The sequence below is a fragment of the Cnephaeus nilssonii genome (genome assembly GCF_951640355.1).
Source record: "Cnephaeus nilssonii genome assembly, chromosome: 17".
In the NCBI taxonomy this organism is placed as follows: Eukaryota; Metazoa; Chordata; class Mammalia; order Chiroptera; family Vespertilionidae; genus Cnephaeus; species Cnephaeus nilssonii.
This window is the reverse complement of record NC_137088.1, coordinates 14,851,206-14,867,695: the sequence shown is the minus strand read 5'-3', so window position 1 is coordinate 14,867,695 and position 16,490 is coordinate 14,851,206. Positions and strand designations below refer to the sequence as shown.

Here is a 16,490-nt window from a genome sequence, read left to right as displayed (position 1 = left end):
TTAACTTCTAAAACAATGTGTCTCAAAGGCTTATGTATACAAGAATCACCTGTAGATCTTGTTAAAATAGTGATCTGATTTAGCAGTACTGGGGTAAGACCAAACCATGCTTTGAGTTCAAGGTTCTACAACCAAATGTACACTGTGAAAATATTTTTATAAGAATCTGAAAAGTTTTCATAAGGATAGACATATTGAACCCGAGTTCAGTATGCAGGGAGGACGTAATTTTCACCTACAAAATAGCTTTGGGACCTTGGGCAAGTCTTTTGTGTCCTCCGAGAAAACCTTGGGCATTGTTATCATCCCTTGGTTCTTAATATATTATGATCCAATGTGTGCATTCCTGGGTTGGCAAAGAGATTATTCTCCTTGTTTGCTTATATCTATCAATGTGTTTGACCAAGCTAGCCTATAAAACCAGATGTAAGATATGCCAAAGTTCCAGAGTATTTACATTTATACATTATCACTACTATTATTAACTAAAACTAAATGAGTCAGATCACAAGCCTAGATGTCTAATATCAAACTTAAAGTATCCAAAGGAGAATTCTAGATTTCTTAGTCTGCCATGTCTTCTATCACAATAAACAGTGAATATGTGGGTGAAGACCCAAATGTCAAAACCCTGAGGTCATCCTTGAGTCCTCCTTTCTCAAATGCCTCACACCCCGGCCATCAGAAAGAATGCAGTCTACCTGAAAAATAGAATTTTTTAACCCACTTTTTACTACCGCCATTTCCACTGTTGTTTTCATAATCCCTCTCCTGACCTATGCAACATCTTCCCAGCTAACAGGAACATGGCCCCTTTGCTTAACTTCCCTTCTCTTACAGACATTTATTTTCTTAAATAATCAGATCATGTCTTTCCCCACTTAAACTCTTCAATGCTGTCCCATTGCACATAAGAACATAATCCCAGGTCCCAGTATGTAGGCACAGCATGGCCTATGATACCCTATTCAATTTGGTTCCTTTGTGCCTTTCCAATGTCATTTCATACCACCCCCCTCTAGCTCCCTGTGCCCCAGCCCCACTGGCCTTTCTGCTTTCCCTGGAGCCAGGAAACTCTTTTCTTCCGGAGGGACTTTCCACCTGCCTGGAAAATGTCGTCAATCCTATGAATTTCATACTGCTTTTCTTTTCAGTGAATCTGAAATGCATCATTCTCTTCTCTGTGCCAATGTTGCCATATTTAGCCATTGTTAAGTCTTACTTTGGCAATTTCTAAAGATTCACAAGGAAAGGGAGGTGGAAAGAAAAAAAAAATAAAAGGAAGACAAGATTTTAGTTCTTGCTGCCCTTCCTACCTATCTTCTTTGATTCCTGAATTCCTGTATGCTAACCAGGTAGTTTTCACAGAAGAGATAGTGAATTAAATACCATCACCTGTAAATAGATACATTTTGATTTAATGCTTTCTTTAATATGAGCTTCTGAAATTGATGAAGTTACCTATTCCCTCAAGTGCTTAATTTTGTTTCCCATTTACTTGAGAAGAAAATGTAGGCAGGCACAGCAGCTTAAGATTAAAAAAGAGAAGACATGGATATTAACATCTATAAAGCATCTCTTTAATCCTCACAGTGACTGTACAGTAACAATATCCTTCTTTTAAATGACAAGGAAATGAAGAATTCAGGAGATGAACTTACTAGTTCAGAACTGTAGAGCATACGCACGTGTGTGTTTGTGTACATGTATACATACATACACATATGCTCACATATACATATATATAATCTCCATGTACATAAACTTATGTATAGCTACTATGTCAATGCTTCTAGTTTTACAACCAGATCAGAAGTGGAAATCCAGGGCAGTTTTTCATTGTATTGGCATTGTTTAATCGTTGGAATCTGTGAAAATAATTTTAAAGAATTCATGAGTTCTCTATGATAATTTATAAATTTGGGGCTTTCCATTCTATGACAGTCTGAAAAAATGTACGAGAGCCTGTTTGAGGTCATCTGGTTGACTAGATGATGCCACTGCCTGTGTCTGTATTTACGTCTGTAATCATATAGAGCCAAGGAGACCTAGTGTCACTGTCTCGGGCTAACGGGGAAAGAACGAGGTAGACCTAATCAGTTAATGATGCTTTCAAGCCGAATGAACGCTGTTGGCTTGGCAAGCTATGCTCAGATGAAGGTTTCACAGTAATCCAAGTAGATACAAGTGGTGGAAGGAGCAGAATGTCACTTGGCAAAAAGAATGTAACCTGTGAATTTCAAAACTATTGGGTACTGCAGCAGTCAGCAGCATATTCACGTTGTAAGTGACAATTCAGATTTGGCAAAACATCATCATCCATGATATTGAATTAATGTTTTAATTAAATTGTATTGGTTATGCAACTTTGCTTTTATGCACTTTTAAAGTGTATTTGGTTTAATAGTTGCAATTCAAGCTATAAACAGAGGCATTTATATCCCATAATTAAATGTTTGTACATATTTAACTTCTGCTTAATAAAAATAACCAAGTCAACACTGGGAGTCTATTATATAGCCTATATAATAAAAGGCTAATATGCAAAGCGACCGAACGGTGGAACCACCGGTCACTATGATGCGCACTGACCACCAGGGGGCAGATGCTCAATGCAGAAGCTGCCCCCTGGTGGTCAGTGCGCTCCCACAGGGAGAGCGCTGCTCAGCCACAAGCCAGGCTGACAGCTGGAGAGCTCAGCGGTGGTGGTGGGAGCCTCTCCATCCTCTGTGGCAGCGTTAAGGATGTTCAACTCCAGGCTTAGGCCCGCTCCCCCAGGGGGAGCGGGCCTAAGCCATCAGTCAAACATCCCCCGAGGGCTCCCAGACTGTGAGAGGGTGCAGGCTGGGCTGAGGGACACCCTTACCCGAGTTCACAAATTTCATGCACTGGTCCTCTAGCATTTAGATAAAATCTATAATGTATATCATAACATACAGTGATAAATATGTGATGTATATTTTTTCTTCTTTAAAGGCCTGGTACCAGGGTATCTCAACCTTGACCGGACAGGTGCCTTCTTTCCCAGATGATTCTTCCTTATAGGCAGCTTTTCTGTGTGTTCTGGGATGCCAGTGGCAGCCCCCTCACTGAAGTGTAACAAACAAAAAGTTTTCCATATATTGCCAAGTGCCCCTCGGGGGACAAAATTGTGCTGTTGTAGAATCACTGATCTATGGATTACTCAACTATCGCGACTGCTTATCCCATTATTGCTATTATGGTTGCCAAGTGGTGGTTGGCCATTCCAATCTCCCTTCTGCATTTACTAGTTTGCCTTCTACCTTAAGGAACTCCTCCTGTATTCAGTTATTCACTTGTATGAGAAGAGACTCGTAGATTCTTATTTTATTTTATGGGTTACAATCATTACTTACATTTTGTATATTTATGCTCCAATGTTTTGAAGAGAGCTCTAATGAGGTAAAGATAAATGATGGATATAAACCAGCTGCTCTTTTCTCTCCTCCTTAGCGGAGCATATTAGCTAATTTTTGCAGTTCTTTTCAGGTATTAGGGTAATCCAGCAGAAGCGCCGTTGTCTCAATGGGTAGGTGCCAGTTCTGCCTCAGTGATTCACTGAAGTGGAGCTGAAGGAGGGCCAGTCCCTTTCTCCTTGGAAGCCGGGAGTGTTTTATTGTTCTTCACTGTGCCGAGAATGCCAATGACTCTAAAGCTGGGGGAAAAAAAGACTCTTAATGAGTTTCAGCATTTTAATGTACTGCAGGTTCCCAATTGTATGAATTTAAGAAGCTTAGCAAGTCGGTATCTTCTGAATAATAGCATTTATTTTATACTCTAAATACTCCCAGGGAAGTCTGAAAAACATTGTAGCTTCTTTGGTATAATAGCTTTCTTTGCTAGGCTAATTGACTTGAACAGTGGAATTGCTCCTTAAAAAAAAAAAATCACACAGTTTTGATTAATGAGCCCAGTAATAAAGCATTAATCGTTTTAGCTCATGAATGATAGGAACAGTATTCTTTCCCCTCCCCCCCCCGCCCCCACATCCTATTCCTAGATTCTCTTGCTGACACAGTGGCCATATTTTTAGGATCTCATCATCAGTTTAACATGCCCATCTCCACATAACTTAATAGAATGTCTACTAAATTTGCACCTATGAGGAACTCAGGGGGAGAGATTCTAAATAGCAATCATTATTTTATTTATGAACATGACTTACGTGTAGTTAGTAGCTATCCCTTTTGAAATGCCATAAAATATTTCTATAATTTAGTAATAAGTATAAAATGAGTTACTGAGCTTTCCCTATGTACCTGGAACTCTACTAAACTTTTAGTGTATTGTATCATTGATTTCTCACAGTAACACTCTGAGGTTATTAGTATTATGTCCACTTTAAAGTTCAGGAAATTTGGTGAGAAATGTTAATAACTAGTTAAAGTCAGAGCCTCCATGTTACTATCTGATCATATATTATTCCTACTCAATATTTTCTCGAGGTTTATGAATAAAATTATTTTTGTTGAAATTAAAATATGTAAATAGGTCAGCTCAAACTGAAATTTCTAGTTGTCTTAGGACTTAACTTATCCCAGGGTGTTTTTCTTTATATTTCAAGAATTAATTTTCATGTTTATTATGTAGCTGAGACACCATTTAGAAATAATTTAGATGGTCTCATCACCATTTTGAGAAAAATAAAATTTCAGGTGATGAACTATTAGAAAATCTACAAGGTAAATATCTACTTTCTTAACTATGCTAATGTATTGACTGAGGAGAAATGGCTCTTTATTATTGAAATGTAGTTATAAATTATCCACTAGACTCAACTCTCTATGGTAGGCAAGAATCATCGTCCTATCATGTTTGTATCCCCAGGATTTTAGCTCAGTGGCTGACATACACTAGAACATTAAGTGTTGAGTGAGTGAATAAATAAATGGTCAATAGCAATGATGTCAAAAATAAGTGGATGATCCATTTAGTAAAGTGCCTGGACTCAAACTATGCAAATCAACAAGTGACTTTGACTCATATTAGTGTTGTGACCCTAAGTGCCTCCAATTTTTCAAGCATGCCAGTCTACTGAAGTTTCCTAGAGATAGAGGGAGGGGAAGTATGAGATGTATGCATTCCTTTTTCATTGACCTTCTAGGCAGTCTTGGTAGAATCATTTAGCTCATTGTGGAGGCACATTAAGAATAAGACTTACCTCTTTCCACATAAGAGTTTTGAGCAGTTTACAATTGATATGTGTGTCACATAAAAGCTGACAGTGGTAATGGAAGTTTCTCTTTTAAAAGGCAAATTGGTTTATCTCATTTAAACACCTTGAACCCAAGGTGGCACCTTCACTTTGCTATTTCTCTGCCAGGATCACAATGTTCATACAAGAAATGGACACGTGACAGTAGCACCTCTCCTGACCTGCCCCGCCCCTGCATTCTTGCATTGATAAATTGGTTTTCATCATGACCTACGCGTGCGCGGGCACACGCAAACACACGCATGCACATTTTCTCCAAACTGATGTTAAGGATCACAAGCCACCAAATATTTGGTAGCCTGTTTTGGCTCTTTTGGAGAGACTATAATTAAATAAACCGAGGATATGCCATCTTTCAGTTAGACAAAACAGCATTCAAATGTACAGCCAGATTCTTAAAAAGTGTTTCCTCTTCCTCTATAACCTGTGAAATGTGCATGTCTTTAAAAAGACAGTTTCTTGTGAAATTGACATTGGACAATTTTAAAATAAAAGTAGATTCAAGCAAAAATGCCATGTAACAGCAACATTTTGTATACAAAGCTGTGATTTTTAACTGTATATTACTTATTTCTATTTCTATTATTGACAAGCCGGCCTTGTAAGTAAGATTTAACTTTGGGTCTTCTTTTGCTAATTCATTTCCTCAGTATGATTAAGTGATTGCCAGTCTTAGAAAGGTAAATTGTGCTGTCAAGTAGATTTACACATTGAACATCTATATGAATCCATCCAATGGCAGCTCCTTCACCTTGACCTGTCAGAAAAAGTTGTGAGCCAGTTATTAAATAGACTGCACCTATTTTGAAATTTCAGGCCTCTGATTCAAATAGATTGGAATTTGAATTCTAGTTGGATTTCTTAATAGCTGTACGCCCTTGGGCAATTGCATAGCTTTCTCACGTGTAAAATGAGGACATTAACTGTTATCTACCTCAAGAATTATTTTAAGGAATAAAACCACAATAAATTTAAATAACTTTCAATCATAGTTATTTTGAAAGTTATTTAAATTACTTTGGCACATAGTAAGCATAAAATAAATATGAGTTGATATTGTATCATAAAATGGTAATGGTATGAATCTTACCTAACAACAAATAATTTATGTGACTTAATAATGTTAATCCTATGTAGCAATAATTATTTTCGCATAAATATGTCTCATGCAATATTTGAGACATACTTATACTAAAAAAACTTGTTTTTGATTTGTAGGAAATTCATATTTAACAGGGTGTCCTGTATTTTGTCAGGGTGCTCTAATTTCATGGGACATAGTGTTTGCCACATGAATTCTGTTGTATAATTCCATGGATCACCATTTGTGCTGTGTTCTGGGGGTGTCATTGACATAGAATGCAATGAAAATGGTTGCCCTTTCATGGAACTTTGTGTCCCTAATATCTTTTAACATCTCAGTGACATGTTTCTGTATATACCAAATACAAAAATGATTTGTATCTGTTCGGTATTGATATGTTGTTATGATGATTCTTCCAGATGGTTTTAGTAGGGTAGCATAATAAAGTCGTGGTTATACTCATGTCATTTTCATAACTCCAGTTATTTGAGGGAGGATCATGGTCCTTATCAACAAATCATGTGACACCTTTCCATCCCAGAGTTCACAGCAGGCTGATAAAAGAGATATTCCTGGAGAGCCACTTCAGAGAAGTGAATCAGACGCTGAGAAAATGTGGCGTGATTTGTTTACAATATTGAGTAGTTCTCTATAGTTTTGTTTCCTGTTCTCATTTTTTTTACTGTCAGGACCCTGAGTACACCACCAGACGTATTTGTGATATAGTAATATATTACAATAAAACTATAGAGAGATCTCAATATTGTAAAATGTTAATTTAGCATTTTCTCACAGGGGACACCATCACGTCAGGGCTGATAGCTGGTGATACTGAGTTCGAGTTCATGAGGTGCATGTGGAGGGAGAAGTCAAGGAAAGCCAGGAATCCAATCTGGCCACCTGTCCCAGGACCACAGGTAATGCAAATTCAGTTATCAAGACCCTAGAGGCCCATTCAGTCATTCACTGCTCACCTCAACTTGAGGCTGCTCGATTGATCTAGAAGAGCTCACAGCAGCCTTAAAGAACAGCACACAGAACCAGTGGTTCAGGTTGTCCTGAGCACTCAGCATAGTTCCGTAGTCAGGTCATTGCTGAGTTTATTATTCAGAATTAAACCCTCCGATTGAACTTGAGGATGTGAACTCCCACCTCCAATGCTATGCTTACATTAAATTGGAAATAATTAAATGTTTCCTTTTAACCTATGTGCTTCTTAGAGAAATTGTTCTTATTGGTGTTTAGTTCAAGAAAATTATTCTTATTGGTGCCTTGGGAGGAAGACCTAGTAGTCGGCCTCCTGACTCTAGCGCCATGTGAAACTAGGGGAGGAGAAATCACCCTGACTTTTAGTGGAGGGAGAAGGCAATTGAAAACATAGGGCAGCCCCCTTCACTGCTTAGCAAACAGAACGGAGCACACATTTATTCGGCACCATTTAGGGATGAGGGTGAAAGCCTCCTCCTTGGCAGTCCTTTACTTTTTCCTTTGCTCTTTAATGCATTAGCTTGGAGGTGTGCTCCCAGAGCACCTGTCTTAGGAGAAGGCTCTGCACCTCCTTCCCAGCTCAACGGCCATGGCTGTGTGGCGAGGGAATGCAGAAGTCCTAGTGTGAAGGTCAGAGCTGAGCCTGTGTCTTACTATTTCATAGCAATACAGATGTGACAAAATTAACCCATTGTATTAGTTAGGGTTCTCTAGAGAAATAAAACCATGTATATGTATGCGTCTGTGTGTGATTTTTTTAATATGGAATCTATTCATACACTTACGGGGGCTGACAGGTCCCAAGATCTGCAGTGAGAAAGCTGGAGATCCAGGAGAACCAGTGACATAGTTCCAGTGTGAAGGCCAGCAGGCTTGAGACCCAGGAAGAACCAATGTTCCCGTTCGAGTCCAAAGGCAGGAGCAAAGCAGTGTCCCAGCTTGGAGGCCATCAGGCAGGAAGAATTCTTTCTTAACTCAGGGGAGGATCCGCCATTTTTTCTATTCAGGTCTTCAACTGATTGGATGGGGCCCACCCACATTAGGGAGGGTAATCCGATTTACTCAGTCTACTGATTCAAATGTTAAACTCATCCAGAAACATCTGCACAGATTCATCCAGAATAATGTTTGACTGAATATCTGGGCATCCTGTGCCCAGTCAAGTTGGCACATACAATTAACCATCACACACACATGATACTGAAGCAAATCTGACCAGAATGGCAGGCTTCTTCCAGGTCTCAGCTAGAGGTGCTGTAACTCCTGTAGCCATGCAGCCCACACGCTGAGAATACTGCTAGAGGGTGAGGACAACTTTTTACAAAGTTGGTGTTGAACTAGTTCTAAAACCTCAGATGCCTTTCAGCTTGTTAATAATACAAGAGGCTCTGACTCTGCTTCTTTTCCAGGCTAAGAGAAAACATTTAAATTTTATTAATAATTTTTAAATTGCTACAACATTTAAAATAGATTGTGCCACTAAGAACAATTGCTCCTTTGTCTTTCCATTGATTTTTTTTCTTTCTACAGGTGAAATCCAATGAAAAGTAATATTTATAGGCAATATCCAGATGGTGTAGTGTAGTAGAAAGAATACTAGAGCAAGAGTCAAAAAAATATATCATTTATAATGTCGTTTATTTACTTACTAGCCATGTGACCTTGCTAACCTTCTTAAGATATCAGAAGCAGCTTTAACTCTTGCCCTATCTACTTCATAAGGTAATTATAAGGGGCTATATGAAATAAAATAACCCTGAAACACGGTTGAATACTATAAAATTCCCCCTATGTAAAATAATAATAATAGTATTATCTTCAGTCTGTATGAGTACCTGTGTTTTTAAAGTGTTACAGTCACATGTTTACTTCAGAGTTGTTTCAAACTTCCCCGGGGTATTTTCTGCATGTTTTATCACAACTGCTGAAGATAATTCATCTTATAATGGCTTTGTCCACCTAATAGTTAAAAAATGACTATAAATTGGTTACACACAATTTTGTGATTAAAAAAGGACTTGAGAGTATATAAAATAAGCAAAAACTAACAACTTAGTATTATATGGTGATGGGAAAATAGGAATATAGTTCCCTAAAACAGTGTTACTTCAAGTTTGGTTCACGAAATAGTACTTGCCCACAATGGAAATAAGCACAAAAATTTAGAGTAAGCATTCTAAAACTTTTATAACAATTTCATACTAACAGGACGTTTAATCTACATGTAATTTTGGTCCATTGAATGTAATAATACAAATTACAATTTGCATTTTTCATGTCTTTTAACTTTATTTTTATTAATGTTTCTATTGTATTTTGCATAAATATTGGTCTGTGACAGATTGTAAAAAAAATGGGTCTCCACACCTGGTAGCCAGAGAAACGTTGTTTTAAAATCTCTAATACCAATAACTACTTCCTGAATAATTAATGTAGTTTTGTCAAACATGTGTGTTAGTAGATTATCTTGAAATCCTATTCTGTTAACCACCTTTTTTGGAATCGTGTATATATAATAACCATAATGCATACCCCAAAACACAGCCTCAGACATAACCTTTGGCCTAGATATGGGCAACAATTTTTTATCCTTCATTTGTATCCATTTGCTTAGCCATCTTGAAATGTCTGGAATTCTAAAGTTGTTTGAAAGTGTTAAAAAGCAAATGAGTGCTAATAAATCTTATTTTGGCAGTTTGCATACACAAAAAAATCCAAGAAAAGTGAAGTCATTTATGGAAAAAAACTTTACACATTCTTGAGTGAAATGACTTGTGTCTGTTCTCATTAACAATGGAGATGATATTTTTCTAACTTTTTCACCATCTTTTGAGAAAACTAAGTAATAAATCAAGAAATTCCAGTACAAATGAAAAATACGTGGAAACAGACCAAAATGGGGGAATTATGGTGTCAATTACTTATGGGGTCAATTAAATGTAATAGATGTGTAAATTGCAGTCATATACTTTTATAAACTAGAATATGCTGTAAAGTATTCATTGCGTGACTATCTAGGAAATGCTGGCTAAGGCTAGGAACTCTTTATTGTTTTTCCATAGCCTTAGCTCTGTAACTTAAGCCAATTGATGAATAAGCACAAGTGACTAAAACAAGGACTTCAAAGATATTTCTTTCTGTCTGTACTAATATTCCTTTGAATCACAAAGTGCTGTCTACTGGTCATTGGATTTTATGAGCAGAGGCAGTGCCATGAATTGGTAAGAATATTGGACCAGGTATAAAAGGACATGGGTTCTATTTCTCATGTGTTACCAATTAGCTGGACAACCTTGAGCAAGTCATACCCATTCCTCTAGCTTCTGTTTTGTTCTCTCTGTGAAATGATCAGATTGGTTAAAATGCCCTCGTAGATCCATTCCGGAGCTAAATGATCATAAACATTTAAGGTCAAAATATTTTTTTAAAGTTCTTTAAGATTGCAATGATCACTGAAAAGTTCAGAGGAAAGTAAGTGCTCTTTGGTTCATGGTGCCAAATAATCTTTTAAGTCAGCATCTATTTACCTACACCCGATACATAAATTAAATTGAAAGTAAAAATGTGAATGTATGTATTATTCAAAAGTTCATTCTATGCTGAAATTAAAATCTATGCTCAAGTCAACAAACATATTCAACACGAATACTGCACTTCAAAGGACAGAATTTCTTAATAAATAACACTGTCCAACACCATATTCTTTCTGTGAATTCAAATTAAGGAATGACACTGCCCAATGTCTTATTGTCTCTCTAAACACAAATTAATGAGTTGGCCTTACCATTTGAATTTGGATTCAGAACATAGCTTTCTGGGCGATCCTTTATGTAGCAGGCTCTACATGTTTATTGCACACCATTTTGAAAAGCTGCCATGCATTCTACACTTGGGGAATTTAGAAATGGATTTTAATCAGGACAAATCGGTGCACTTCTGCCTACAGAAAATGAAAAGACCTGTACAGTACTCTGCATCGTGTTGTTGGCTGCTTATGGTTATTTAGCCTGATCAAGGACACAGGAGAGCAAAATGTTGGGCAAATTTCATTCTATTCATGGCCCTGCCACATGTTGCAGCCCACTCTTTTGGAAGCTCTGGGTTAAGGCAGGAACTCCTAAGTTGTGGGACATGTATCTGTCTCTCATGGAACTTGAGTTGATATAAGTGTGTAGGATCCAAAAATCAGATCATAAGAAAGTTGTTCTTTTTTTTTTATTATTTCTTTCTCAAATATTATTTTTCCCAGGAAAATAAAAAAAGACTGTCTGGTGCTCCTGGGCTTCTGACACATCTTTTAATTACAAATCTCATTTGTTACTGAGAGTCAACCGCTGGGGTCAAAACCTTCTGCAAACAAACATCATGGACATGACTTAATAACATTGATTTGTTCCCTATTTTTACAGTAACCTATTTATGCCAAGTTATGATACCAACTTAAACTTATTTTTTGAAATAAATTTATTTATGCCCAACGGTATGTTGAGTTTAAAAAAAACTTATGTAAATAAAATAATAGCACAAGGCTGGCAGAATGTTCTAAAATGACATGCAAATGAATGAAGCTTGGGAAACATTGGGCTGGTGGAAAGTACACTGAGTGGCAGATAGGAAATTTGGTTGCTAAATCTGGTTCTAACTTTGTCACTAATTAGTGGATTGTCCTTGGAAAAAATGATGAGTCTCTCATGCTTCTATTTCCTCATCGCCCAATAAATATAATGATAGTTGCCCAGCTACCTTTGGAGTAACAATGTGAAGATTAAAAATAAATGCTGGGTAGTGAAATTTATATGTGCATGAGATTCATTATTATGTATCTGAAACACCACTTTTAAAAAATATTTTTTTTTATTGATTTCAGAGAGGAAGGGAGAGGGAGAGAGAGAAACATCAATGATGAGAGAGAATCATTGATTGGTTGTCTCCTGCACGCCCTCTAATGGGGATTGAGCCAGCACCTGGGCATGTGCCTTGACTGGATTCCGTCAAACCCGGGACTCTTTAGTCCCTAGGCTGACGCTCTATCCACTGAGCAAAACAGGTTAGGGCTAAAACACCACTTTTTCTTTTCTTTTTCTTTTTTTTCACCATCCCAGAAAAAAAAAAAAACACCCCACAAAAAACAAACCATGGTTATAATTTAGGAAAGGAGGGAAGGATAATATTATCTCTGTTTTCTTTCTATGATCATACCACTTAGTGTGTGCGTATGTGTGTGTGTGTGTGTGTAGAGAGGGAGAGAGAGTTACACTATTGCTAAATACTAAAGTTGTACTGTCTTTTTCTGATTGATTATATGTTTATTTTTACTATTTTCTGTGGTGATAAATAAATATTTGAAAACTAACCTGTTTAAAAATGAACCTGTGATCTGCCGGTGTGGTTCAGTTGTTGACTTATGAACCAGGAGGTCACAGTTAGGACACATGCCTGGGTTGTGGGCCTGATCCCTCTTAGGGGACGTGCAAGACGCAGTCAATCCATGATTCTCATCATTGATGTTTCTCTCTCTCCCTCTCCCTTCTTCTCTGAAATCAATAAAAATATTTTTAAATAAATAAATCAAAATAAAAAATGAACCTAATAATAGATCTTATTAATCTTAAAGCTAACTAAAAATATTATGGCCTATCTAAATATTTAAAGCTGTTTTAAAAATAGTGGATTTTAGTTTCATACCAGAATTGTTACTTGATCTTAAATAATATTTGGAATCTTGCGTATTGTGTTTTTTTCATTGTGCATAAACGTCAAATTTTATACAATATCAAATTTTCTGCAACATATGATACCAAGTCTTTACAAAAGATATTTTACTGTTATGTAATGTCATTTCCTATAGACTTCAGGATTTCTCTTTTCCCATTAAACCACGCTTAATTCTTGAAGTTAAGGTTGTTTTAGTTAAAATACAATGGTTCAATGATATAACTGATATATTTTAATGTTAATAATTAATTATGTCAGGTTATTTTGAATCATGCATACAACTAAGTTCCAATTTATTAATTCATTATGTGAAAGAGAACATTCATGTACATAGAAATAATCCTAGCAGTTGTTTGGTTTCCCATTCTATTAAGCAAAACTTACTTAAGCACTATTGTTGCTGGATTTGAAAATGATAGGCATCACAATTCATTTGCATATTCATGGATGGTCTAGGGCAGCGATTCCCAAACTTGGGCAGTCATCACAATCACCTGAAAGACTTTTCAAAGCGCAGACTACTTGGCTCACCCTCAAGTTTCTGAGTTAGTAGTTCTGGGCGGGGCCTGGGATTTTGCACTTCTGGCAAGTCCTGTATTGATGCTGAAGCTGATGATGCTATTCTGTGACTATGCATTTTTCCTCATTGGTCTGGTACAAGGCAGTATAGCAGGACAGTGAAGCTCAAGAACTTGAGCGATACCCCCAGATTTCAGCCCTGGCTTTGATACATTCTAGCTGTGTAACTTGGACAAGGTAGGGATCAGTTTTGTCATACTAACAATTGCCTGGACAAGGTAGGGATCAGTTTTGTAAAATACTAACAATTGCCTGGCCGGTGTGCCTCAGTGGTTGGGCATCAACCTATGAACAAGGAGGTCACTATTTGATTCTCCATCAGGGCCACAGGCCAGAGTTGTGGGCTCAATCCCCAGTGTGGGGCATGCACGAGGAAGCCAATCAATGATTCTCTGTCATCATTGATGTTTCTCTCTCTCTCTCTCTCTCTCTCTCTCTCTCTCTCTCTCTCTCTCTCTCTCTCTCTCTCTCCTTCCCTCCCTTCCTCCCTCCTTCCCCTTCCCCCTCCCTCCCTTCCTCTCTGAAATCAATGAAAATATATTTTTAAAATAGTAACAATTATATATATTGAGAGTTTTTTAAAATATAGTTTTAATTGATTTCAGAGAGGAAGGGAGAGAGAGAGAGAGAAACCTCAATGATGAGAGAGAATCATTGGTTGGCTGCCTCCTGCATGCCCCCTACTGGGGATCGAGCCTGCAACCCAAGCATGTGCCCTTAACCAAAATCGAACCTGGGACCTTTCAGTCCACAGGCAGACACTCTGTCCACTGAGCCAAACCAGCTAGGGCTATATTGAGAATATTGAATGAAATAATGCATATTAAGAGTTTAAAACAATGCCTAGCACGTTATTAGCACTTGGCAAATGCAACTAAAAGTGATGGTAATTAGAGTGGTAACAGTAAAAGTAATAGTTAGTAGTAATAAAAAAGAATTTACTTATTTACCTGAGTTCAATTGAAATAAAAGTTCATTAGTCTTTTCTAAGGAAGGCTGGGCAGAAAAGTTGCTTTTCATTGATGATATTGTTTCTATAAGAAACATTTTGGCAAGAAGGGAATTCAGTGAAGAAAAGCAATTCCCTTAGTGAAAGAAATTTCAAGACCATGCTGAAGTAGAGTCCAGTTACAGTTTAATCAAAAGTTGATCCATTTGGGCAGTAATTTTCTCAATATTTAGAACTTACTGCATTTGTTTCTTTCCTTCCTTTAGCAACAAGAGCAAGACCCAACAAACCTATACATCTCAAATCTCCCCATTTCCATGGATGAGCAGGAACTTGAGAATATGCTGAAACCCTTTGGACACGTCATTTCTACAAGAATACTAAGAGATGCTAACGGAGTCAGCCGAGGCGTTGGCTTTGCCAGGTAAAACACTTGCATTGTACATTATTTATCTTTCCTCATCATTTCCTCTTAATTCCAGGGCCTTTCTAGCACTAGGGCCCAAAGCAATAGAAATTTTAAAAGCAGTTTATCAAATTTATTCTATGTATTTTTGCTTCAAGACAGAGAATACCAATGTAATTATAAATAGGTTGTGCTTTCTAAAATATGTACATTGAATGTTTATATGTGTCTGGAGTCGTAATGATATGCATACTGAGTTCCCAAGCATCTCTATGGCTATAGATCAACAAAATCAGATGCTGCCAATTTCTGTTAGGGATAATAAATGCCCAGTACCCCAAAGCTAAAGAGCCATGTGGTGAACGAAGCATCCAGATGGTTTTGCATTGATTTCCAAAGAATGAGATGACAGCATTTCTCAGTCCGCAGAAGAAAGAAGAGAAGAGAGATACAGAGAAACAGGACTTGTTGGGAAGTCCCAAGGAACACAAGACTGTAAGAGGAGGTCCAGAGGGCATTTGCACTTCAGAGGCCCTGGCCGTGTGTTTTTTGATGTTTTACACAACTAGAAAAAAAGAAAAGCAGATTGCACTTTTTTCATTGTCATAAAAGGAAGACTAGTTTTTACTTAACTTTAAGGGGAATGTTTATAAAGGAGGGTCTTAGCCAGGAACAGAATTAAAATGGTTGTACCTGCTGTGCCTTCATGAAAAACAAAGCAAAAGAAACCACAGAGAAAAAGAAACTGCTCAACCGCTCACAAGAAAAGGAAAAGCTGTCTCTCCATGGCTTGGTGTGTGCATGTCTCCAGCTGGCTTCACATGGATGAATGGATGGATGTTAGTGTCATCTGAAAGTCAGTCCATTGTAGACAGGAGTGTCCACTATGATGAACCCTGTCATCACTTGGCAAACCATTCCAAATCAACTCCTGTTAACCCACTTTGAAAGACAGCACATGGTAGGAGATAGATTTATGTATGTATGTATGTATGTATGTATGTATTTATTTATTTATTTATCTTTATTGTTGAAAGTATTACAGATGTCCCCATTTTTTCCCCCACTGACACCCCAGGCCTTCACCACACTATTCTCTGTGTCCATGGGCTATGACTATATGCATATAAGTTCCCCAGTTAATGTCCCCCACCCTTGTTGGCATCTCTCTGATGATTAGTGATGCTGAGCATTTTTTCATTTATCTATTGGTAATGTCTATTCAAGTCCTTTGTCTATTTTTTTAATCGAATGGTTTCTGTTCCTAGTGTGAATTGTATGAGTTCTTTTCATATTTTGGAAATTAACTCCATATCAGATGTATCATTGGCAAACATGGTCTTCCATACAGTGGGTTCCCATTTCTTTTTCTTTTTGTAATATGTTTTAATTGATTTCAGAGAGAGGAAGGGAGAAAGAGAGAGATAGAAACATCAATGATGACAGATAATCATCGATTGGCTGCCTCCTATACAACCCCTACTGGGGATCTAGTCTGCAATCCAGGCAAGTGACCTCTCAGTTCATGGGTCAG

General features: G+C 37.4%; 1 protein-coding gene across 9 annotated transcripts in view; it reads left to right on the top strand.

The window, feature by feature from the left end:
• RBMS3 (RNA binding motif single stranded interacting protein 3) overlaps nucleotides 1-16,490 on the top strand; it is a gene marked incomplete at its 3' end in the record, with an annotated part of 632,486 nt that overhangs the window by 373,439 nt on the left and 242,557 nt on the right. For all 9 annotated transcript variants that reach the window (XM_079795310.1, XM_079795314.1, XM_079795312.1 and 6 more), the window contains exon 5: nucleotides 14,817-14,974. In XM_079795310.1, coding sequence (XP_079651436.1) covers nucleotides 14,817-14,974 — 158 coding nt within the window. The remainder of the gene's footprint in view (nucleotides 1-14,816; nucleotides 14,975-16,490) is intronic.